The sequence below is a fragment of the Orcinus orca genome, chromosome 2 (genome assembly GCF_937001465.1).
Source record: "Orcinus orca chromosome 2, mOrcOrc1.1, whole genome shotgun sequence".
Lineage (NCBI taxonomy): Eukaryota > Metazoa > Chordata > Mammalia > Artiodactyla > Delphinidae > Orcinus > Orcinus orca.
The window spans coordinates 173447842-173474646 of NC_064560.1; the positions used below are offsets into that span (position 1 = coordinate 173447842).

Consider the following 26805-nt stretch of genomic DNA (forward strand, 5'->3'; position numbering starts at 1 on the left):
TCTAAATATTGACCTCTGGTAACTGGTAGGTTTTGGTGGATGGAATTTTATTTTTTAACATGTCATTGAACTGTACATTTAATGCTAGGTCTGGGTGATCTCTCTGGGGAGAGTGGAATTGATGGATCCTTTTTCTACCAGTCCCTCGTGACCTGTCAGGAGAGCAGGTGTTGCTGGGATGGCTCATGCATTCAGGAGTCATAGTGCAAATCTGATCAAGGCATATATTCCCAAAACCACTTAGGCTAGTGTCCCTCATGGGGAACAAGCCAACATTAGCTTCCTATGCTTTAAAAAAAAAAAAAAAGAAAGAAAAACTAATTATCAACCTACAGCAAATGTCATTCAACTCAAATCCCTGAAGGATAAAGGCGTAGGTGACAAATGTTCCTGGAGAGAGGGTTGAGCTGTCACTTGTCTTCTTAATGGATCATCCATGATTGGCTATAGAATCACATGCTATTTCTCCTTATTATGTGTTTCATCTGAAGAATTACTGAATATCTGCAAGTACAAAAGAATTGCACAATTTCTATAAACCTCTTGGGTTTGAACAGAATCCTAGTGTCAAGAAAGATAATAAGGAGTTAGTTTTATTGCTCTTAAAGTATTCAAGGAGCAGCTGTCTATTGACTTAGTTGTCCCTAATACTACACCTATTTTTCCTTACTTTTGATTAGATTCATTACATCCCATTTGCTCTGCATTAACTACACATGGGCATTTATCCATGTCCTGTTTCAGAGGACAGTTAGGAACAATGGGGAGAAGTTAGAAAGATGTTTGTTTGTTTTGTTTTTGCCACAGTATTAAGGATGTACTTTCCAAATTTCCAGAAATTAAATGTACTCTCAGAAAGTACCAAGTTTCCCATCATGGAGAACTCTCAGGCAGAGCTCTGTGACCAGCTCTGGAATGTTACCAGATACTGTTTAGGATTAACTAGGAGCTTAGGTTGGGTGATCTCTATTCTTTTCAACTATTAAGAATTAAGGATTCTATTCTTTTTGCTTTCAAAAGATCTATAAAATAGACAGCTCGTCTCCATGTTGCACTGCTCCAGTTTTACAATATTTCTGTTTATTCCTAATCTTATAGTCCTCCCTATTTTAACAGTTGTTATTTGTTAATAGGGGTAGCAATGCTATTGGTACTTTCCTTGAATTAGTAAATGTTCTGATAGAAAAATTAGCCAGTTTTTCAAACATCATTTAGAGTAAAAGGAAATGTATTTAATCCAAAGTCTGAATGACTTGAGTTAGGAAATAGGAAGAATTTCTGGACAGACAAGGATGTTAAAATTTGAACAGAAGTATGAAATTGCCTGTTTTACTGACCTTTGAAAGTAAAACAGATTTTCATATCTGGGATGTCTCATTGACTTAAGCCTTACCTCAGTGACTGATTCTAAAATATCTTCTTTTCCTTCATTCTCAGAACAATTTTTTCTCTCCTTTCAAGAGAAATTCCTATTTTATTGATACTAGGAATACCTAGATTATCTTAAGTGAACCTTCTTCTCTTTCTCTTAATACCTAAGTTCTTTGTCTCTGTTTTCTCATTCTTTTTCCTAATTCCAAGAGGTGTCCTTCTTATCTGAGGATTGTCCCCTTCTTTCTGTGTATTCTATTTTCTGTTTTCTGGTTAATTTCTAAGGAACCTTCAACCTTTTCATGCTTATTTCCTCTCTCTCCAGCATCAATAGTCTTTTCCTCCTACAGCATCCAATTCAACATGTCCAGGGGAAGGGAGCTTATTTCCTTTGCTAGACAAAATTATCCCACAGAATTCTCCCTTCTTTCTGACTTCTCTTAATTTATAGCCATAGTTGTTACTTAAGATGTTAGTAGCAAATTTTAAAAGAGCAAATTTCTCTCACACATAAATAGTTCAGTGTATTTAAAGAAATCTATCATAGTACCCTTTGAATAAATTCATTCATGTAGCCAATCATGTAATTCAGTTGTTTCACAGTTATTAATTGAGCTTATCCTATGCCTTGGACACTGTTAGATTCTAGGGCCTTAAAAATAAATAAGACGTGAATAAGTCATCTCCCTGTGAAAGGCATGCATGTAATTAAATAATTATAGTTCAGTGTAAAAGAAGTTTGTATGTGGTTCATGGCTGACATGGGAAGGGAATAACCAACTTTGCCTGTGTGAGGGTTTCAGGAGAGGCTTCATAGAAGAGACAGCTGAGGCTGAGTCTTGAAGAGTATATAAAAATTTGCCAGATGGATATAAAGCAGTATAAGAATCCAGAAGAAGGGAGAATACAGAAGAAACTATGGGCCAGTCTAAGTAATTTGAATAATATACATAGGCACAGAAGTATGAATTCAGATGGTACATCTGAGGAAATGCTAGTTGTCCCTGTGTAACTAGAGTGCTGGGAGACTAGCAGGAGATGACATTGTCCATTAGTAAGCTCCATGAATGACAGTACCTTTTCTGGCTTATTCATTATTGTATCCACATTACCTAGCACATAATAGATGCTTAGTAAAAATCTGATAAACAAAGAAATAAAGAGGTAGGCAGGGGCCTTGTAAACATGAAAGGGGACTTAAAACATTATTCTGAAGATTGTTGGAAGTAATTGAAGATTTCTTTTTTTTTTTTTTTTTTGAGGTACCCGGGCCTCTCACTGTTGTGGCCTCCCCCATTGCGGAGCACAGGCTCCGGACGCGCAGGCCCAGCAACCATGGCTCACGGGCCCAGCCACTCCGCGGCATGCGGGATCCTCCCGGACCGGGGCACGAACCCATGTCCCCTGCATCGGCAGGCAGACTCTCAACCACTGTGCCACCAGGGAAGCCCCTGAAGATTTCTTTTTAAACCAGGGAATAGTATGGTTAGATTTGGCTAACGGAAAGTCACTTTAGCTGTCATGTAGAGAGTGGTGGTTTTGTAAGAGAGTAAAGTTTAGATTGGGAGATCAGTTAGGTTATCAGTAATAGTCCAGGGATGAGATGGAGAGGATCTAAACTAAACTGGTGAGGCAGTAAATGTAACTGACATGAGACATTTGGGTTAGAGACTCAATAAGACTTAGTGACAGATTGAAGATGGGAGTGAAGAGAAGGATCCAGCATGATCTTCCCTGGCTTCTAATATGGGTGACTTGGTAGATTTGCTCCCATTGCCTAGAATTGGGATACAGAAGATAAAGGAGGTTTGAAGTGGAAAGATAAAAGTAAATAAAACCAGTCTTTAACTTCCTGTTGTGGCAGTTTTGAGATACTACTCTGGTTACCTTTCTTTGGATATAGCTTCTAGTTCACCAACATTTTTCTTATAAAATGACAATGAAAATTGAATACAGCACTCTAATTGTGGACTGATTCCTGAGCAATCCAATATTGTTTTCTGCAATCTGGAATCTGCATCTAATAACAGAAACGAAGATTTTTGTTTCTTTGTTAGCACTTGGATCTCCCAGAGTTAGCTCAAAAGGGACTTGAAAATCAACCAAAAACCCAAGGTTTTTCAGTTATTAAATTATGTGCCCTCTCATATCCTGCACAGTTTTTCTTTTAATTAAATATCAGATTTTACATTTATCCAATAGCCTTTTCTAGCCTCATTACTCTTTGCACACTTCTCTAACTTCTGGGAACCTGTACTTCCAGGCTGTATGCTTTCCTCTGAATCTTTAGCTGTGAGTATTTCTGAAGATTGTACCTCATTTCGCTTTCCCAAAGCACCCTACGTCTTTGTCTTTTTTGTGACTGCCATCTGGAATGCCTTGGCCCCTCCTTTACACTTGTCCACATCTCATTCACACTTGAAGCCCAACTCAAGCTTAATGCTGTGAATTTTTAGTCCTTACTAGTGCTATTTCCATCTTTGGGCTCCTATAGCACTTATTCTTTACCTGTCTTATGGCCCTTGTCATATTTTGCCTTAATGGTCGTTTAACTGTTTTGGTCTACTGTAAACATTCTTAGAATATCTTCTATATTATCAAAATATGGTCTTTGTAAGAGAGAATCAAGTTTTTATGTTATAGGTTATTTGCCTTGATAACTTAATAAATTCTTGTAAAGGTAGATGAATGAGTTATAGAACCTCCTGAAATCTTTATTAGCTGTGTGTTCATAAGGTTTTTATAGATTGCCCCAATCTATAAAATGTAATATATATATATATATATATAATAGCTTGAAATTCCATCATACCTTTCAAATAGGACTTTCATTACACTAGAAAGCTTCTTGCTGCCCTCTTCTGAAAAGCTAGGTAATACTGCCAATTAACAATGCTCATAAAATTTAATTTTCATCTAACTTCCACTAAGATCAGCCTTTTTCACATTTTTAGAATTTTTATATCTTCTACAGATTCTCAAGCATAATTACTGATGAGCATTTCTTTTCTTTTTGTGTATATCCATGGTGAATATGAAGTATTAATTTGATTACCTGCCAGAATTTATAGTGCTCATTTTGCTTAATTACCAACCTCAAAGAAAAGAAAAGAAAAGTAATTCTTGGTAAGATAAACTCCACAGTATCCTATTTAACATTTTAGAAGTTGCTTTGGAGCTTAAATGTTCCATTTTCTTTCTGTTTAAAAACAGAACAGATTGAAAAGTTACAGAGTGGTGAGGTTTTTTGGGGTTTTTTTTACATAACATAAGACTTGATAATAAAAATGGAATAATTAATAGTATATACCATAAGCTCCCCTTCTCTTCCTTCCTCTCCTAAGGTTGAGTAATCTTCAGTCCTTTTCCTTTTCTGAAAACACAGTCATCTTGCTACAAAGCATAGGAAAGATAATAATCATTCTGGACTTAATGCTTGTTATTAAAATCTGTATGATATACATAAAATCAGATGAATTTCACTCACTTAAAAATGAATTAGGACTTCCCTGGTGGTGCAGCGGTTGGGAATCCGCCTGCCAATGCAGGGGACATGGGTTTGAGCTCTGGTCCGGGAAGATCCCACATGCCGCGGAGCTGCTCAGCCCGTGCGCCATGACTACTGAGCCTGCGCTCTAGAGCCTGAGAGCCACAACTACTGAAGTCCACGTGCCACAACTACTGCAGCCTGTGCGCCTAGAGCCTGTGCTCTGCAACAAGAGAAGCCACCGCAATGAGAAGCCCTTGCACCACAACGAAGAGTAGCCCCCGCTCGCCTCAACTAGAGAAAGTGCATGCGCAGCAACAAAGACTCAATGCAGCCAATAAATAAATAAAATCTAAAAAAATAAAAATAAAATAAATAAATAAATAAGATGAATTAGTGGAGCAATTCTGCTCATCATGAATAGCAATAGAAACTATAGAAATGGATGTAAGCTACCTAAAATGAAGCACCAAGAGAAAAATATTGAAACAAAATTACATAATCTCAGTGGAACAACATCAAGCAGTCTAACATATGGGTAATTGGAGTCCCAAGAAAAGTCAGGTGGAGACCAGAAAGAGTATTTAAGAAAATTAACGGCCAGGGCTTCCCTGGTGGCGCAGTGGTTGAGAGTCTGCCTGCCGATGCAGGTGACACGGGTTCTTGCCCCGGTCCAGGAAGATCCCCCATGCCGCAGAGCGGCTAGGTCCGTGAGCCATGGCCGCTGAGCCTGCGCGTCCGGAGCCTGTGCTCCACAACGGGAGAGGCCACAACAGTGAGAGAGGCCCACCTACTGCAAAAAAAAAAAAAAGAAAAGAAATGGCCAAAATTTTTCCAAATATGATACAAAGAAGGTCAGTGAAACCCAAACATGAAGAAAACTGTACCAAGACATATCATAAATTGTTGAGTGATAAAGAGAAAACTCTTAAAAGCAGGCGGAAAAAAAAAAGACATATAGGGCTTCCCTGGTGGCGCCGTGGTTGAGGGTCCGCCTGCCGATGGGGACACGGCTTCGTGCCCCGGTCTGGGAGGATCCCACGTGCCGCGGAGCGGCTGGGCCCGTGAGCCATGGCTGCTGAGCCTGCGCGTCCGGAGCCTGTGCTCTGCAATGGGAGAGGCCGCGGCAGTGAGAGGCCTGCGTACCGCAAAAAAAAAAAGGGACATATAAAGGAACAAAGAATGAAAGCAGACTTCTCATCAGAAAATATGCAAACCAGTGGTAATGGAATGAAATCTTTAAAATACTGAAAGGAAAAAAATCTGTCAACCTAGAATTCTCTGTCCTGCAAACATATTCTTTCAGAATAAAGGCAGGATAAAACATTTTCTAGACAAACAAAAACCAAGATAATCTGTCTCCGGGAAACATACATTACAAGAAGTGTTTAAGGACTTTCAAGGCATAGCTAATAAACCAGCAGTAAAACTATAATGGAATACTAAAAAATACTTTGTTGATCCAAAAGGAGGCTGGAAAAAAAGGAAAAAACAACATATGGGACAAATAGAATAACTGGCAAGATGATGAAATCATATCAATTATTCAGTATTTATAAATGATCGAATATACTTGAAAGAGTAGATCTTAAATGTTATCACCACACACACACACAAAATCGGAATTATGTGAGGAGATAGTGGTGTTAACTAGCCTTACTGTGATAATCATTTTGCAATATATACATGTATCTAATTATCACATTGCATACCTTAAACTTACGTATATGTCAATAATATCTCAATAAAGATGGGGAAAAAATATAAATGGTCTAAACACATCAGTTAAAAGACAGGGATTATCATATTGGATAAAAAATAAGACTCAATTATATGCTAAATACAAACTTAAATATAAAGACATGGATACACTAAAAATAAAAGGTGTTCCATGCAAACATTAGTAAAAAGTAAGCTGGAGTGACTATATCAATATCAAAGTAGAATTCAGAACTGGCAATATTACCAGGGAGAAAGAGTAGCTTTTCATAATGATAAAGGGATCAATGCATCAAAAGATAGGAGCAGAATTAATGAATCCAAAAAACTCATTCTTTGAAAAGATAAAGTGGATAACTATCTAGATTGATCAAGTAAAAGAAGAAAGAAGGCACAAATTACTAATATCAGAAATGAAAGGAGGGGTTATCATTTTATATCCTACAGACAGTGGGAGGATAATAAGGTAACTTTATTCCAATAAATTTGATAGCTTGGATGGAATGGACAAATTCCTTGAAAGATGCAAATTTTCAAAATTGACTCAAGAAGATATGAAAAACTTGAATAGCTCTACATCTAACAAAGAAATTGCATTTGTAATTTAAAACCTTCTCACAAACAAAACTTCAGCCCAGATGGCTTCACTGATAAATTCTATTAAACATTTTTTCCTTCCAGTTTTATTGAGATATAATTGACATACAGCACTATATAAGTTTAAGGTGTACAACATACTGATTTGACTTACGTACATCATGAAGTGATTGAGTACAAGTTTAGTGAACATCCATCATCTCATATAGATACAAAATTATATTAAACATTTAATGAAGAGTTAGTAGAAAATAGAGGAGGGAGGCCAGCACTATCTTAACAGCAAAATCAGACAAAGATTAGAAAATCAAACTACAGATATTACCTCATGAATATAGATGCAAAACTCCTTAACAAAATATTAACAAGTCCATTCCAGCAATATACAAAATAATAATACATCATGATCGAGTGACTAGTAAAATAAGGAAAGACAAAGAAATTAAGGCATACATATTGAAAAGGGAAAAGCAAAACTGTCTTTATTCACAGATGACATGATTGTTTACGTAGAAATCTAAGGAATCTACCAAAAAGCTACTAAAACAAGTAATAAGTGAATTAAAGCAAGATTTCCGGACACAAAGTACAAATATCAAATTTTATTTCTATATACCAGTAATGAACAATTGGTACATGAGTTTTTTAAAACAAATACAACATGAAATTCTAAGGAATAAATTTAGCCAATGTGTGTAAGACATGTATACTGAAACCTACAAAGCATTGCTGAGAGAAATTAAGGATCTAAGTAAATGGAGGTATATACCATGTTTATGGATCAGAGGCTGAATATTGTTATCATGGTAGTTCTCTCTAGATTTATCTGTGTATAGTCAATGCAATTCCAATCAAAATCCTACCAGGCCTTCTTGAGAAATTGAAAGCTGAATGATTCTAAAGTTTTATATGGAAATGCAAAGGACCTAATAACCAAAACAATTTTGAAAACAAAAAACACAATGTTGGGGGCTTCCCTGGTGGTCCATGTGGTTAAGACTCCATGCTTCCAATGCATGGGACACGGGTTCGATCCCTGGTTGGGGAACTAAGATCCCACATGCTGCACGGTGTGGCCAAAAAGTTAAAAACAAAACAAAAAACCCCCACAATGTTGGAGGATTTACACAACCTGCTTTCAAGTCTTACTGTAAAACTACAGTCATCAAGATAGTTTGGCTTTGACATAAAGACAGGCATAGAGATGAATAAAACAGGATAAAGAGTCTAGAAATACACCCATATATATGTAGTCAATTGGTTTTTGATAAAAGTGCCAAAACAGTACAAGGATAGTCTTTTCAACAAATAGTGCTGGAACAACTGAATATCTATGTGGGAAGAAATGGACCTTGACCCTTACCTCACATCATTAAAAAAAATGAACTGAAAATAGATCATGGGTGTAAATGTAAAAGCTGAAACCCTAAAACTTCTAGTAGAAAACATAAGAGAAAATCTTTGCATCCTTAGGATAATCAAAGACTTCTTAGATAACACAGGAGAATATGCCATAAAACAAAAACGTGATAAATTGTACTTTATCAAAATAGAAAACCTTTGCTCTTCAGAAGACGTTAGGAAAATGAAAACACAAATCACAGACTGTGAAAAAATATTTGCAATATATATGCAGTTGATCCTCATTCACAGATTCTATATTTGCAGATTCACCTACTTACTAAAATTTATAACCCCCAAACCAATATTTGTAGTACTTTTATGGTCATTTGTGGATATGCACCAGGTGGCAAAAATTTGAGTTGCCCAACATGTGTGTTCCCAGCTGGTGTCAAACAAAATGGTGCTGTGCCTTCCTTTCCATGGCCTATTTAGTGCCAGTATTTTGCATTTTTATTATTTTTGTTGATTTTGCGATTTAGAATGGCCCTAAGCATAATGCTGAAGTACTGTCTAGTGTTCCTAAGTCCAAGAAGGCTATGATGTGCCTTACGGAGAAAATACACGTGTTAAATAAGCTTCATCCAAGCATGAGTTAGAGCACCACTCGCTGTGAGGTTTTTTTTTAACATTTTGTTTTATTTTATTTATTTACTTACTTACTTATGGCTGCGTTGGGTCTTCGTTGCTGCGCATGGGCTTTCTTTAGTTGTGGAGAGCAGAGGCTACTCTTCATTGCGGTGTGCAAGCTTCTCATTGCGGTGACTTCTCTTTGTTGCGGAGCACGGGCTCTAGGCGCACGGGCTCTAGGCACATGGGCTTCAGTAGTTGTGGCATGCGGGCTCAGTAGTTGTGGCTCACAGGCTCTAGAGAGCAGGCTCAGTAGTTGTGGCACATGGGCTTAGTTGCTCCGTGGCGTGTGGGATCTTCCCAGACCAGGGCTTGAACCTGTGTCTCCTGCATTGGCAGGCGGATTCTTAACCACTCTGCCACCAGGGAAGTCCTGGAATAACTAGAACCAAAGACAGACCTATAGCAAGTGCTAGGGAGGGTGTGGAACAATGGGAACTTATACATTGCTGGTGGGACAGCCACTTAGGAAAAGTTTGGCAATTACAATGCTCGACATATGTTTACCATATAACCTACCAATTCCACTCCTGATTTTTCACTCAAAATAAATAAAAACATATATCTGCACAAAGACTACCAAATGTTCATGACAGTTTTATTCATAATAACCATTAAGTTGGAAACATCCCAAACATCTATTGGCCAGTGAATGGATAAACAAACAATTTGTGGTATACCCATGTGATGGAATACTACTCAGTACTAAAAAGTAACAAACTACTGATACAGGTAGCAATATGGATGGGTATAAAAAAATGTTATGCTAAAGAGTACCTAGTATATGATTTTATTCATATGAAATTCTAGAAAAGGCAAATCTAATCTATAGTGACAAAGTAAATCAGTGATTACCTAGGACTAGGGTGATATTGGGGTTCATTACAGAAGGGCACAAGGGAACAGTTGGGGTTGATAGGAATATTCTATATCTTGATTATGATGGCAGTTACACAATTTTAAATGTCTGTGAAAACTCATTAAACTGTGATTGAAAATAGGTACAATTTATTGTATGTAAATTGTACATCAAGAAAGCTGCTTTTCAAAGAATGAATTAGTTGAGGATTGGTTTGGATTTTAGGAGGAGGATTTTGGATTTGTAGGGGAGGCAACACATTTCCTGAAGAGACATGTTTCATAAGACCAGTACTTGAATACCCATTTCTTCCTATCTAATGTGTTTCTGAAAAATTCTGCCATTAAATGAAAAAGATTTTTATTACTTTTAGTAGGAAAAACTATGATGCATTCCATCCCAACAGATACCCAAACAAATTTCATAGGTAGAAAAATATATCAACTGAACAGTGAAAACAAGCTTAAGTAGTAAGAATTTAGAAGTAAATAAATACAGACTGTATAACAGACATAATGTAATGAAGCTTTATTGTGTTTATCAAAGGAAGAAAAGATTTGAGAGGGTGGTAGTTGTGGAGGTGGATGTGAGAGAGTTGGTTTTTGGAAGGAGCATCTTGCTGCACTTTTTTTTTTACTTCACTAATTTTTCAAGCTTTAGGGGGCTTAAATTATCTTGCACTCAAACTGCAGTTAAAAATAAAGTCATAGCATAAACATGAGAGCACTTTCAATCATATGGAAATTTTAAAGAATTATAGATGAAATGTTATCCCTTCATCCCTCTTGGTTGGCATACATTCACAAAGCAGATGTTTGGGGTTCGTTCAAACATGACAGACAATACACATTTGGTCCATGTGATGTTCTCTGAAGAATGACAGTGTTGAACAGAATGCACCAATGTTGAAATAGCACTTTTTATAAAACCATTATATAAAAACAAAAGTCTGTTGTATTTTATACACCAGAAACAATTAGAATATAACATGTTTTTTAAAAAATGATAACCTTCCCAATGATACTTAAGGGTTTAATCTCTCAAAAATTTTGTAAGACCTTTATGGAGAAAATTGCAAACTTTATTGACAGACATTAAAGAAAACCTAAGTAAATGTCATGAATTAGAAGGAAAAAAGACATTATACTAAAAACTTTTTTTAAAAGTTTTCTAAAAAGTAATGAACAGTCATTATGTGAGTAAAGTCTGTATTGACGTAGACCTGGAATTTGGAAAGTGGATTTAGACCGAGTATCTCATGTGTCTTTCATTTTAATTCTTAAAACAAACTTAAATCACATTTCTTGGGAAGTTTATGCCTGGAATGTTTGAAATACAGATTGCTGTTTCCTCTCCCTGGAGCACTTTGTCTACTTCCTTAGCCCTTTTTCTGTGCTCCTGTTCATCCCTCTATTACAGCCAATATCAATTTATATTATTAATGATGTATATATTTATAGTCTGTGAACTCTCTTAGGTCAGGGACCATCGGGAAATAACTGTAGCAGGCTCTGGAGTTAAGGCCACTTGGATTCTAATCCTGTCTCAACCACTGATTAGCTGTTTAAACTTGAGCAAATTATATAACCTCTCTGTGCCTCATTTGTAAAATGGGAGTGATAAATGGCACCTATTTATAGGATACTGTGATGATTTTAAATAATAATGTGTTAAGTGCTTTCAATAGTACCCAACATATAATCACCATTCAGAAATGTTAGCCATTGTGGTTCTTAGCCATTCAGCAGCACAGACTCTTCCCTGGGTGAGCTCTAAATTTTGAACAATGTGTAATAAATGTGTTAACATTACAGTGATGCCAGTTAGGTGGAATTTAGGACTGAGCAGATTTTATATATGTGTGGAGCAGAGTACAATTTGTTTTGAGTAAGAGGTAAGAAGCGTAATGTCAAGTCAGCATCAAGGATGGCGCTAATTAGAACAAGTGAGAACTCTGCTTCACCGATATATTAAGAATGTAAGAATGTGTTCAGATCAGAAAATGATCCTACTCAAAAAGCCACACAGGACTGAACGGCAACCAAGTAACTAGTGTGACAAGTTATGGCCCCTGTGAGAAATTATACTATACAAATAACTTGTGTACTGATTTTCTCAATCTTTTAATCTCTTCAAAATGTGAATACAAAAAAGGGAGTATTACTAATCCTATATGAAGTTGTGTTCAATAAGTACATATTGAATGAACCAATTTAAAAAAAACAGAACCATCAGTATTATTCTTATCTTCAGAGAATAGCACAATAATGAGCACATGGAAAGCCTACAATTAAATGCTTTTGTGTAAATAAAATTATCTTTATTGCTTGTGATCTGAGTTAGGATTGATAATTCAGTTATTACATTTACCCAATTATTTACATATACTGAGGATTACTTAGTTTTCATAGAAATCTTAATCTTTCATTTCATGGATTTTGATATGTTTAAATATATAGCTTTGTTAAATGCTTTTGCATTTAATGCATTTGCATTAATCTAATCTACTTATATTAAATTTAATTGCATTCTGACTTCCTGGGATGAATATTTAGTCATTAAACAAAAGGAACATTTTTCAAATAATTATTCATAGTGTCTAAGTAATCCAAGTACTATACTTATTTTAATTCAAACTATAGTATCTTAGGGCTTCCCTGGTGGCTCAGTGGTTGAGAGTCCGCCTGCCGATGCAGGGAACACGGGTTCGTGCCGGTCCGGGAAGATCCCACATGCCACGGAGCGGCTGGGTCCGTGAGCCATGGCCGCTGAGCCTGCGCGTCCAGAGCCTGTGCTCCACAACGGGAGAGGCCACAACAGTGAGAGGCCTGCCTACCACACACACACACACAAAAACATATATATATATATAGTATCTTTGCTTTCAAAAAGTACATAAATACAAATTCTGATATTAATATGAATTTATTTTTTAAATTTATTTATTTTTGGCTGCGCTGGGTCTTCGTTGCTGCACGCGGCCTTTTCTCTAGTTGTGACGAGCAGGAGCTACTCTTTGTTGCGGTGCGCACGCTTCTCTTTGCTGCGGAGCATGGTCTCTAGGCATGCAGGCTTCAGTAGTTGTGGCACACGGGCTCAGTAGTTGTGGCTTGTGGGCTCTAGAGTGCAGGCTCAGTAGTTGTGGAGCATGGGTTTAGTTGCTCCTTGGCATGTGGGATCTTCCCAGACCAGGGCTTGAACCCATGTCCCCTGCATTGGCAGACAGATTCCCAACCACTGCGCCACCAGGGAAGTCCTTTAATCTGAATTTAAACAATTGAATTTATGAAGTATATTTTCTCTTGAAGTATATTGGCAGTAATGTCCCAACACTCAGTTTTATCAAGAATGTTGATTAGTTAGACTTTCAGTTAGTTCTTTAGCAAGAACAAGTCCAGGAGGAAAGGGCTATTTTTCTTTGTGCCTCAGGGTAGAGGTAAGAACTGGATGCTTATGTCTTCAGTGGAGAAACCCAGGTTCTGTTAGCTTGTATCTTCCCTGTGCGAAGCCTCTTTATCAGGGGTTTCACTTTAGTCCAAGGGAGTTTTTATTCTTCTGCATTTAATTTTTGCACAGCTCTACACATCACCCATTTTTATAAAAAGAGCATTAGTGAGATATTTTACACATACTATAAAATTCATCCATTTAAAGTGTACAGTGTGTTTTTAGTATATTCACGGAAGTAATATTTCCATCACCCCAAAAAGAAACCCCATACCCATTAGTGGCCACCCCCATTCCCCTGACTGCACTTCCCACTCCCCAGTCAGCCCTAAGTAATCACTAACCTACTTGTTGTCTCTGGATTTCATTCCTTTTTATTGCCAAATAATATTCCATTATATGGATATACCACATTGTTCATCAGTTGATGGACATTTGGGAATTTCCACTTTTTGGCTGTTATGAAAATGCTACTATGAACATTTGTGTGCAAGTTTTTGTGTCATCATCATTTTAAACTTTCTTTTGATGTGGGGGTGTGTTTGTATATTATAAGTTTTGCATTGGGATACCCTGGATATAGTTTTAACTTAGTATGAGTACAATATATATATCACCCAGTGATCTAAATACATTTTGCTAAACTTAAAGGTAACAACAATTTATTGGTCTCTCATTTGTCGTTTTGAGTCACTCAGAAACTGACTGGGTAAGCAAAAACATAAACCTTTTTGCTTTCATCACTGTCAGTACTGGATTCCATTTAAAGGTCTCTAGAGTTTGAGATTTCATATCTTGAGCTAGAATGGAGAAGAATGGCTTATTGTGAATCCAGTTACAGTTGGCTGACTGTCATGGCTAAATGACAACAATAGGTCATACCCTCTGTTTTGTTGTTATTTTTAATCTCGGTCATATATTCTTGTTTTGTTTTTGCATAGAGTGAAACTTTGAAAGAACAGAATGTTTCTGGCACATAGAAATTCATTTCTGTATTGACATTTAGCCTCAAAGACACATCACTGATTATACAGATGAAGTGAATGTACCCAGTAACTCAAGCTGCACTTGGGTAATCATTAAGAAAGCAGTTCAAAGAATGTGATTAATGGTAGGACTATTTAAGTGTTTTATTCACATTGTCTTCTGGCCTTTGACTCAACTCTGGATTTATTAGAAATAGTACCCCTAAATCAAATCAGAACTAGAGAGTACCAGGGACTTAATAAATAGTCTTTAAAATAAACTTTTTAGCAAATTATGAAAACTAGCCTTTATAGTCTCTCTACCTACCAAAAAAATGAGTGTTAGGTATGTTTGGTTACAGGAATGCTAGTTTATTAGAATCAACATGAATAGAGAGGAAAAAAATGATTTAAAATGTGGTTTTTAGGGACTTCCCTGGTGGCGCAGTTGTTAAGAATCCGCCTGCCAATGCAGGGGACACGGGTTCGAGCCCTGGTCCCACATGCCGCGGAGCAACTAAACCCTTGTGCCACAACTACTGAGCCTGCACTCTAGAGCCCAAGAGCCACAACTACTGAAGCCCGTGTGCCTAGAGCCCGTGCTCCACAACAAGAGAAGCCGCTGTAGCGAGAAGCCCGTGCACCGCAACGAAGAGTACCCCCACTCGCTGCAACTAGAGAAAGCCCGCGTGCAGCAACGAAGACCCAATGCAACCAAAAATAAATAAATAAATTTATAAACTAAAATAAAATGTGGTTTTTAGATGGAATTATTTCAGGTTGATCTTACAAGCACAGGATTTTTAACTCATTAGGATATTATTCTCCACCCTGGACTTTATAAATTATTTCTTCTGAATAAGAATAAAAGCATTTAAATAAAGCCTTTAAAATAAAAGCATGGTAGCTGTCTCCATTTTTTAAAAAATCTTGCAAAAACGTCAATCTACAAAAAGAAACGACTTAGGAGCAAGTCACTTGACTTAACTGTTGTTTGGTTGTTGACTGTCACAGCTTTTTGCTTAACCAAGTATGGTGAATAGTTATAATTGGTTTAGTTTCTGCCAAATTTTGGATAGATCAAATTTGTTATTTGTGATTTAACTTCTTAAAGCAGGGCCATTTCTTATACTACTTTGGTATCCACAAGAAATCCCAAATGATGCTGGGAATTAAGAGGGTACTTAAAGCTTACTTTAAGATCTATTTCATAATGTTCACTTGCATTTTACACCAGTGGCCTAGTGGAAAGCATTTCAAAAGGAGCGGTCCTTAGCTTGCAGGGGTGTTCCTAGACAGTATATTCCTAAGGGGTCAGTTCAAATATCACTCCTTTTCTAAAGCTTTTCCTGTCCATCCAACCCAAACCTTCTGTGGAATTAATTATCCCCGTGTCTGTCTTCATAATGTGTTATATACTCCTCTTATAGCTTGGATGACATGACTTGATAATTATTTATTTTCCAGTCTGTCTTCTGACAGATTCTCAAGGAAGGTTAAGGATTATATTATAACCTTAACATTAAGCATAATGCATGGCACTAGAGATAGAGCTGAAGTTTTGGTAAAAATTCTAATCCTTGGCTGAATTTTAATTTCTCCCTTTGTTGCTCATAGAGCAGATAGTCTCTCCTACTTTTAATATGATTTTTAATTAATTAATTAATTAATTATTTTTTGTTGCTGTGCTCAGGCTTTCTCTAGTTGCGGCGAGCGGGGGTTACTCTTCATTGCAGTGTGTGGGCTTCTCATTGCAGTGGCTTCTCTTGTTGTGGAGCATGGGCTCTAGGTGCACGGGCTTCAGTAGTTGTGGCACACGGGCTCAGTAGTTGTGGCTTGTGGGCTCTAGAGCGCAGGCTCAGTAGTTGTGGCGCACAGGCTTAGTTGCTCCACGGCATGTGGGATCTTCCCAGACCAGGGCTCAAACCCATGTCCCCTGCATTGGCAGGCAGGTTCTTAACCACTGCGCCACCAGGGAAGCCCCTCTCTTCTACTTTTAACTTTATGGTAAGAAATATGCTTTATGATCATAATTTTAATAAAATTAAAATTTTATTAGTAATTCTTGTAGTAATGAATTAGAACTGCCTCTAGAGTTTCTGATTCAGTAGATCTGAGATGGAGACCTGACAATGTGTACGTCTAATGTGTTCCCAAAGTGACGCTAATGTGGTTGGTCTAGGGACCACGCCTTGAGAACCACTGATACAGGTAATAAATGCTAACTAACCTACCTGAAAACCTCTACTATATTGAAATAGGATCTGTTCCTGATTTCCCCACCTAACTTTCTTTTTAAGGTCTTGGGGGAAAAAAGTACTCCATAATTGCAAAGCTCTCTACAAGTATCTACACAGAGCACAATTAAGCTGTTGATGAGCAAACTTTAGTGCCCAAAGGAGGGGAGGGTTTTTCTAAGGAAGATTGGTTGATCTCTCTTGGTGTCTCATTATCTGCAAGCATAAGAGTATGTAATGGGCGAGCAGTTAGAACTTGTTGACTAGCTGATGAAACTAGTTTAGAACTCTGACCTTTGATTTTGAGGCCAGTGGTCTAGCATCTATAAAATGCTTCTTTTCACTTTCGCTTCTTTTTTGGTTTGAATGCAAATAAAATTAATGAAAAAGATATTTTAACTTTAATTATTAAGCATTATAGTAAATGTTTATATAGTATCTAACCATATTTCCCCTTCTATTATATTTTGCCGTATTGATCACACATAAGTTGTTTTTAAGATCCTAAATTATGACCTGTACTATCAATGAAAGAGTGTTTTTGTCATTCAGTACATGCCTATTATTATGTTAACTATGTATAGGTTAAACTCGAGTTTCAATGAAGCAGACTATTATACACAGTATAATATAATTTTCTGGCTGTGGATATTTTTGTGTTCTAATTCTTTTATGTTAATAATTCACAAATGTTGTAAATAAGGTTTTTCAGAAACATCAAAACTGGATATTTTGAAAAAAAGGTTAACTAGCTGTAATTTCTACTCACAAGGTAAATAACCACTACCATATTGTTATGGACCTGGACCCTTGGACTCTTTATTCAATAGAAATTGATAAGAGGCCAGATGAGAATTCCAGTCAAGGCTTTATTGGGGCTCGTGCTGCAGTACAAGGGAGTGAAAACAAGAGACAGGTACTCTTGCTCTCTCTCTGAGAGGAGCTGCTTGGGTCCTTAAAAGGGGTAACAACAGGGGTGGGTCCATGGGTTGGGCAGGAGGTGTAGCTTAGGTGATCTGCCCACCCCTTTAGTGGTGCCATGTACAGGGATCCTGCACAGTGCCCTGCTTTTGCTCTCAGCACCTCAGAAATGGCAGTTGGTTTGTGGCCTTTTTGAATCCTGTTGATCATAATTGCCCCAACTGTGCACGTGTGCAGTTGTTTTTAGTCCCTTATAGTTTCTTTGTATTCTGTCACTCAAAGAGATGTTAGTCCAGGTGCAAGCACTCCGGTAAAAGGTCCCAGGTCCCAGCCTATCTCAATATGACTTCCTAAGTAGACACGTCATACGATCAAGTTCTTACCTTGATGTGATGTGGTTTTAAAAGAAATTCATAATCAAGTGAAGACAGTAATTGTTGTACATTTGTACTACTACATTATTTTAGAGGAAAAAGAGGATTTTTAAATTAAGCTTTACTGGATAAATACTATATATTGGGTATTTTTTCCAAGTCTGTTAGGGAAAATATCTTTAAAAGTGTCTACCATTGATGAACTTATTGTCTGGTCAAGTTGAAAACATGAACCATACATATGTGAAACCACAATGCCAACAATTAAAAATCAAATTATCAGGTAGAACAAGTAATTTGTGTTAAAATTGGATAAATCGTCATCTGTGAAGTAAAAGAGTGATCAAAGTGAAGTAGGATTATTGAGGTCATTTATATTCACAGTTGTTGATAGTATGAGGAAAAACTAGCTGAAAGTTAACAGGACTAGTGAACGTTCAGATTAAGCTATTCCTTTTGTAACTTTGTTTAGATTAGGCTATTCCTTTTAGCTATTGGACTGGCCTCAGCCTTAAAGTTAGGCTTGCTACCAACCCTAAAGCTTTCTTTTTTTAAATTTTATTGAAGTATAGTTGATTTACAATGTGTTAATTTCTGCTGTAGCAACCCTAAGCTTTTTATGAGAAGATTCAATAAATATGTAACTTGGATTTCCCTGGTGGCACAGTGGTTAAGAATCTGCCTGCCAATGCAGGGGACATAGGTTTGAACCCTGGTCCAGGAAGATCCCACATGCTGTGGAACAACTAAGCCCGTGCGCCACAACTACTGAGCCTGTGCTCTAGAGCTCACGAGCCACAACTACTGAAGCCCACGCACCTAGAGCCCATGCTCTGCAACAAGAGAAGCCACCGCAATGAGAAGCCCACGCACCGCAACAAAGAGCAGCCCCCGCTCGCTGCAACTAGAGAAAGCCTGCGCGCAGCAACGAAGACCCAGTGCAGCCAAGAATAAATAAATAAATAAATAAATTTATATAAATAAATAAATGAGTGACCAAAGACTCATTCTCTCCACCTCCCAAAGAATTTTTTAGAAGCAAAATGTTGAACCAGAGAGCTCCCCTCATAGCTATGTTATGAATAAATTGAAAATTGTGCTCTTAGATTTGTCTGTATGATTTCTTAAATAAAGGTTGGAAGGCAGCAGCTTATTATTATTAGGCTTAACCTGAGTTCGATTTGGTAGAGTTTAAAAAATATGTAATCTGCTTTTGATTGTTTGGTCATGTGTAATTTGTTCCTCATCCAAAGAATTTAACAATGGAAATAAACATTCATGACATGAAAAGTCACCCCCTTTCTACAGCTTTTCCTGTCCATCCATTTCCAAGTCCTCTGCAGAATTAATTATCCCCATCTCTGTTCCCTGGCCTACTCTTCACTGTATTATGATATGTAGTGATAATGAGAAAAAGCTGTATTTCCAGAGAAGCATTTGGTGAAGTTTTCTGTTTACTATGGAGATTTTCCAAGCATATACTAACTAGAAAGAATGCTATAATGAACTCCACGTACCCATCCCCAGCTTCAATAATTGTCAACTTTCTGCCATTCTTGTTGTATCTCTGCCCCCTTATATCACACTTTTTGTTGTGGTTGTGTTGTTGGCTGGAGTATTTTAAAGCAAATCCTAGTACCATGTCATTCGTAAATAATTTAGTATGTATCTCTAACCAAGAAGGCCTTTAAAAAACACACACAATTATTACACCAAACAACATAAAATAATAATTCCTTAGTAACGTCTTGTAGTCCATGTCCAGTTTGGTTAAAAATTGTGTTTTTCATAGTTGGTTTGTATGAGTCAGCATCTGGACAAGGTCTACACATTGCATTTGATTGACATCAGTCTTCAGTCACTTAATCTTCTCTATAAGCACACTCTTCTTCTAGGTTATCCCCCCCGCCCCATGCTATTTAATTGCTGAAGAAACTGGGTTGTTTGTCCAGGAGGACCTCCCACATTTTAGATTTGGATGATTTTTCTCATGGTGGTAGCATTCCACATGGTCCTCTTTTCCCCCAAATTTCCTGTAATCTAGTAGAGTTAGAGAATAAAGTGGGTTCGGAGTCAGTCTTTTTGGCAAGAATGCTTCATAAGTGTACTTGCTATTGTTGCATATGAAACACAGGACCTTCATTTGTTCTAGTTTCAGTGAAGATCAGTGGGTTTAGGTGGTATCAGTCTCATTCTTTCCATAATAATAATAATGATGATGATTACTATTCTAATAAATCAGCAACTATTTGGTTTCCCTGAAATGTGGTCCAAAGAGGAAAGGCAGAAAAAATGCTTGATTTTCCCCCCCTTTTACTTACCAATTTTCAGAACATGAAATGAGTTGAAGTGACTGAGGGCTTTTAAGAAATATTACAGTAAAATATAATATATTAAATATAATACAGTATACTAGTGTATTATAATTTAATATAATACATTATATTAATATTATATTAAATATAATACATTAAAATACTATTTAATGTATTTCTAAGCACTATAATCATTATTGTTTTTGACACTCAGAACTGTCCCATCTTTAGTTAGTGGACACCCCTTTATGCTGACTTCCGTGTCATTTGACATGACCCTAGTAATCTTTGGTAACTTCCTTCCTTTCAGCGTGTCAAGATATTCCTTGTTCATTTACTTCAGACTTAGAATCTTATCCATTTCTCCAAGGAACCCTGGGAGTAGAAATCTTCGTTTTAGTAGAAATCTAAGTACTAAGAGTATTAATTGGTACTGGACTGTCATTGCTTCTGGGCTTTTTCCATGGACAGGGTTGGTAAATGAGTTGTTGTTGTTTTGTTTTTTAAGAGAAAAAGAAATTGTGTTCCTACCAATATGCCCAGTTTAAATTAAAGATGTTTAAGCGGGGGGGGCTTCCCTGGTGGCGCAGTGGTTGAGAGTCCGCCTGCCGATGCAGGGGACGCGGGTTTGTGCCCCGGTCTGGGAGGATCCCACATGCCATGGAGCGGCTGGGCCCGTGAGCCATGGCCGCTGAGCCTGCGCGTCCGGAGCCTGTGCTCCGCAACGGGAGAGGCCGCAGCAGTGAGAGGCCCGCGTACCGCAAAAAAAAAAAAAAAAACATGTTTAAGGCTTTTAACTTAATGTATTCGGGGTTTTTTTTTAATTTTAATTTTATTGGAATTTAGTTGATTTACAACGTTATGTTAGTTTCAGGAGCACGGCAGAGTTATTCAGTTATACATATACATATATTCATTCTTTTTTAGATTCTTTTCTCATATACAATGTATTTGATTTTATAATAGTATGTCTTTTACTCTGGAAATCTTGATTTCTAATAACTAACAAAATTATTTATGTTTTCACCCACAATGAGACTAGCATCAAAAGAACTAACTACATATAACAACAAGACTGCTGAATGCAATTTAAGATTTCTCTGTGCCTCATTTATATCTTTAGGATATGTACTTGTAGGGATATATAGTCAGAATATGTCTTTTAGAATTATTTAAACTTTTGTACTGTGTGTTTATTGCCAAATTTTAGAGATTCAAGTTATTTTCAGTTTATTTCCGCTTTTAGAGATTGCCATTTTTCTATTTAATGAATTTTTTAATGTATAAAATATTTATATGGTGTCCCAAAGTAAAACATATAAAATAAGGTGCATCCAAAGTGTCTACCTTCCACCTCTATCCTACCCCCTCTCTTTTTCCTCTTCTAGGTAACCATCTTTATTAGTAAAAACAAATACTAAACTTTATCCTTCCATTATTTCTTTTGAAAATATAAGTAAATATACCTGTGTATTTCTCCATGTCCTAATTTTCCACATAAGGTAATATATTATACATAGTGTTCTGCGCCTTGCTTTTTTTCCGCTCAGCAGTATGTTCTGGAAGATCTCTCCATAGCATTATATAGGTCTCTTCTTCATTCCTTCATACAGTTGCACAGTACTCTGTAGTATGGAGTCCCTTCCCTAAATTTGAGTTGTTTCCAATCTTCAGTTGTTACAGATAGTGCTGAAATGAATAGGAATATGAATACCCTATGTAATATTTTTGCTCGTGTATCTTTGGGCAGCTACCTAGAAGTAAAATTGCTGGGTCAAAAACATAGGTAATTTTACTAGGACAAAAATTTGTTATGCACAGTATTGAACTAAGAATTGAAAAGGAAGCAGATTTCCTCTTTCCTCATATATGAATAAATTATTTCAATAGATATATAGTCGACCACCTCCCATGTGCCTGGTATTGTTCTAGTTGCTGGGGATAGAGCAGGAGGCTCTGTAGAACTTCAAGGAGCATGAAGAGAAATAAACAAAGTTAATTTCAGATTTTGGTAAGTGCTGTGAAGGAAGTAAATGTGTTGATATGAAAGAAAGTAACCAAGAGGACTCACTTTGGATAGGGTGGCCACAGAAGGCCTCTTTGAAAAGGTGATGTTTGAACTGAGATTTGACAGATTAAAAAAATGATTAACGTTGCCATTTATAGACTTTCCTACTATACGCCAGGCAATATAAAGGATTTTCATACCTCATTTTATCTCACAAGACTGCAAAGTCTATTTTATAATTACATTTTATGAATGAGAAAACTGATGCTCATAAAAATAATTTGCTTAAGGTCTTAACACCTGTAAATGGGGGGGGAGGGGGGCTGGGATTTGAATCAAAGCTAGACCCATCTAATTCCAAAGCCAGATAAGAGAAATCCTTTTTACTGTATACATTGCCTCTCTTACCCAGAAAGAAAGCAGAGAATACCGAGTTAACATAGTAAATGGTTTAGACTCTTGTTTTAACCTGGCAGAAATACAGTGTTTTGTTTTTTTTCTTTTAAAGCACTGTTCACATTTACTACTGAATGATTACAAATTCAGAATACATATGCTTGTTTCCTTTGGGAGTATTTGTTATATAACAAAATAGAAAAACATGTCTTCTTGTCCAAGCTAAGTAAAACAATTTCAATATCTGTTTTTATTGTTTTCAACTTAATGATGGTTCTCTGTTTAAAATACCGTAGCAAGAACCTAGGGGCAGGACAGGAATAAAGATGCAGACCTACTAGAGAATGGACTTGAGGACACGGGTGGGGGAAGGGTAAGCTGGGACAAAGTGAGAGAGCAGCATGGACATATATACACTACCAAATGTAAAACCGATAGCTAGTGGGAAGCAGCCGCATAGCACAGGGAGATCAGCTTGGTGCTTTGTGACCACCTAGAGGGGTGGGATAGGGAGGGTGGGAGGGAGAGGCAAGAGGGAAGAGATATGACGATATATGTATATGTATAGCTGATTCACTTTGTTATAAAGCAGAAACTAACACACCATTATAAAGTTATACTCCAATAAAGATGTTAAAAAATAAATAAATAAAATTTTAAAAATAAAATAAAATACCGTAGCAAAAATATCCCCCAGATATTTCTAGCCTATTAGAATAATGCATCTTCTAAGTATCCTATTTATTTATTTCACAAATATTTGTTAAAATCTATATTCAAGGTACTTTACAGTGTCTATTTGAAATAACTTCATTAAATGAAATAACCAAAACATTCAAGGGACTTCCCTGGCGGGCCAGTGGTTAAGACGAGGTGCTTCCACTGCAGGGGGTGCAGGTTAGGTCCCTTGTCAGGGAACTAAGATCCTGCATGCCTTGCAGACTGACCAAAACAAAAACAAAAACACGTTCAAGGTTCTGTAAATAGCCATAAAATTAATCTTAGGGGGAAATTTCTTCTTGTGCCAGCACTTACTGAGGACTTAAATGTATTGTCTTAAGTCTCATACAACCCACTCAGGTAGGTACTAATCCCCTATTTTACAGATGAAGGAACTGAGGCACAAAGAGGCTACATAATTTACCAGAGAGCACCATCTAATAAGTGATAGATTCAGACCAAAGTTCAAATCCTATGCGATCATAGGTTTTTCTATATCATATATATTAAAAGGTCATATCAAACAACAAGAAAGTAGGGAAATATATTCTTCCTTTCTGGTGAGTTAAGTCCATACTACTGTCAGATGAACCATGCGTGAAGATTCATAGACATTTTCTTTGGTATCTTAAACTGGAACTACCTGCAGTTAAAAGTCAGATTCTAATTTTACAAACAAGGCCACCTCTAACAAAATTACAATAAAATGATCTTATTCCCTGGCTTAAAGAAAAATTCTCCAGTAACTATAGGAGTGCTTGTGGTATCAAGACAGCATCTTCTATCTCTATGTAAGTCATAAGCAAAGTGATATTGTGGTGAAAAAATAGTGGCATGAATAATACCTGCTCACAGCCCAAGACATTTGATGTATCTTGGGCCTCAGTGTTTGTCGGATTTTGCAATTTCATGAGCAAGATTTGTATTTTTTTAAAGTTCTATATTTCTCTGTGTTCCACTTGATATCAAATCTGTATTCTTAGATCGTAGCGTTTCATTAAAAAAAAATAATCTCAGCCCCTCCTCCCTCTCCTCCCCCTCCCCCCACACTCATTTCGTATAATATGGTAATGATATCACCGTAGCTGTAATTACGGGTCATCTTCATTTCTTTCATCTCTGCCTGTTCTGATGGCTTCATTCCTTTGACGGAAAAGATTTGGCTCTGGGTGCTATGATTATTTTGTTAAGCGTTATTCGAATAGACAGGAGTGAGAGAAATTAATCAATCCAAATGCAATTAGCATCATGTTTAACCCAGTGATGGACGTCTCAAGGTGAAACAGCCAGGGGAGTTTCAGACATTATTATTCAATCCAGTGGTTCTTATCTAAATTATAATCAAGAGAGGTTTTTATTGGCTTCGCAGTGTGAAGATGTAACTCTTTCCCTGCCCTGTGGGTCAAGAAGACTGGGGCCTCCATCCTCTGTAGACGTTTGCTGCTGCCAGCACCTTGAGGTGGGGATGTTCCAAGCAGGAGGATTTTCTTAATATCCAAGTCCTTTGAAATTCATCTATACTGTGATCTTGGTCTGATTTTCCTGGGAGTGGGATATTGCCTGTGAATAAATTACTCTAACTTGGGGCAAAATATTTTGTGTCCTGATGAAATCAGTTTGACTAGTTCTTTCTTAACCTTACATGATAGATTATTATTGCTGTACTCACTTTATGAATGAGGAAATGAAGACTGTGTGAAGCTACTAGCCTTTGGTCACAATAAGTGTTTCACCACGATGTATTACTATGTGAAGGCCCTGAAGTGTGAATGTTCTGCAAAAATTTATGAGTATTTAATAAAAGTTTGCCCCGAGTGTATTAATCCATTGCTTTGATCTCATTGCTGTTCGTTCAACTGAGTTTACCCTTGGAAGTGGAACCAAGTGAAATAGGCCTGTGAGGCCCTCTGAAGAGGAAACAAAATACAAATAAGAAGTTTTTAGGTCTCATTTCTTGAACACAAAACTTTGGGGTTTGTTGTTATTGTTTTGGTTTGTTTTTTAGTAGGGAGAAGGATGATAAAAAGGGTTGAATATTTGAAATCTAGTCTTGTTTTGCTCTTGAAAGAGGGCAGAGCAAGGAGAGTTGATGGAGAAACATAGGCTTTCACCTGAATACAGCATTTTTCAAATACCTGACAATTAAGATTCTTCTACTTCTTTCAGCCTTCAGGCATCATGGATGACACTTCCCGTATTTTATGTTCCTGCTTGATGGTTTATATTCTGAGAATAAATCTGTTGGCTGGATGTTTCTGTCCTTTTTTTCCCCCTGTTGTGAAAAGCCATTAAAATTATTTTCCATATTGGAACTGTCCAAATGCATTTAACTGTACATTGAGTCCTGGCATTTCTTTTTTATATTACTTCTTGGATAAAACATTCTCTGGAAGTGGCCCTTGCTATGAATTGAAAAAAAAATGTTTGATATAAAATTATCTTTTCCTGAATTCACGGGAGAGAACATAGTTCTTAGCCACCCCACTCTTTTAGAAGAAAAAGTCATGTTAGAGAGACAAGACACTGAATAGAAAGAGAATCTGGGAAGTGTGCCCCAAAAAGGATTTTCTGAGAATTCTTAGGATGAAGATTTTCATAGTCAATGATAGTTTGGTCATGGATGTAGCATCCAGACTGTTTTTTTCTTAGATATTATTTCATTCTCAAAGAATTTTGGGCAAAAGCCTAAGGCTGTTCTGTCTGCCTTCAAATGCTGCTTTTATATATTTTAGAGAAAAGTGAGATTTCTACCATAAAATCTTTTCTTTTAAATTTATTTATTTTTGGCTGCGTTGGGTCTTCCTTGTGGTGCACGGGCTCTAGGCGCTTGGGCTTCAGTAGTCGTGGCACACGGGCTCAGTAGTTGTGGCACATGGGCTCAGTAGTTGTGGCTCACGGGCTCTAGAGTGCAGGCTCAGTAGTTGTGGTGCATGGGCTTAGTTGCTCTGCGGCACGTGGGATCTTCTTGGACCACGGCTCAAACCTGTGTCCCCTACATTGGCAGGCGGTTTCTCAATCACTGCACCACCAGGGAAGTCCCTCTACCATAAACTCTTACGTTGAGTGGACTCTCCCACAAGAGTTGACTGAGAATGGTCAGTAGACCATATTACAATTACACCATTTTCTGAGGGCCACCAAGTATTCAAATGAGGTCCCAAGAGAGTTCCTTCTCATCCAGGAACACCATGCTCAGTTCATAGCACCTTCTGCTCTTGACAGTGGCCCCAGCCGCTCTCATATCAGAGGCATTATAAAGTGCTTAGTCCTTGACATGAATTATTGATCACTTAGTGATAGGTTTTTGTGGAGGTCTGAACTGGAGCATGGCGAAGAATCTCAGTCTGGGGGCCTGCCT

At 37.2% G+C, this 26805-nt stretch overlaps 1 protein-coding gene across 3 annotated transcripts in view; it reads left to right on the forward strand.

Moving 5' to 3' along the window:
• LIN52 (lin-52 DREAM MuvB core complex component) overlaps positions 1-26805 on the forward strand; it is a 118132-nt gene that overhangs the window by 82540 nt on the left and 8787 nt on the right. The window contains exon 6 of one of the 3 annotated variants that reach the window (XM_049706789.1): positions 24817-25856. The exons of the other annotated variants lie outside the window; for them this stretch is intronic. Within the exon in view, the coding sequence (XP_049562746.1) occupies positions 24817-24821 (5 nt within the window). The 3' untranslated portion in view covers positions 24822-25856. Of the gene's footprint in view, positions 1-24816; positions 25857-26805 lie in introns of those variants that run through there. 3 annotated transcript variants of the gene reach the window in all.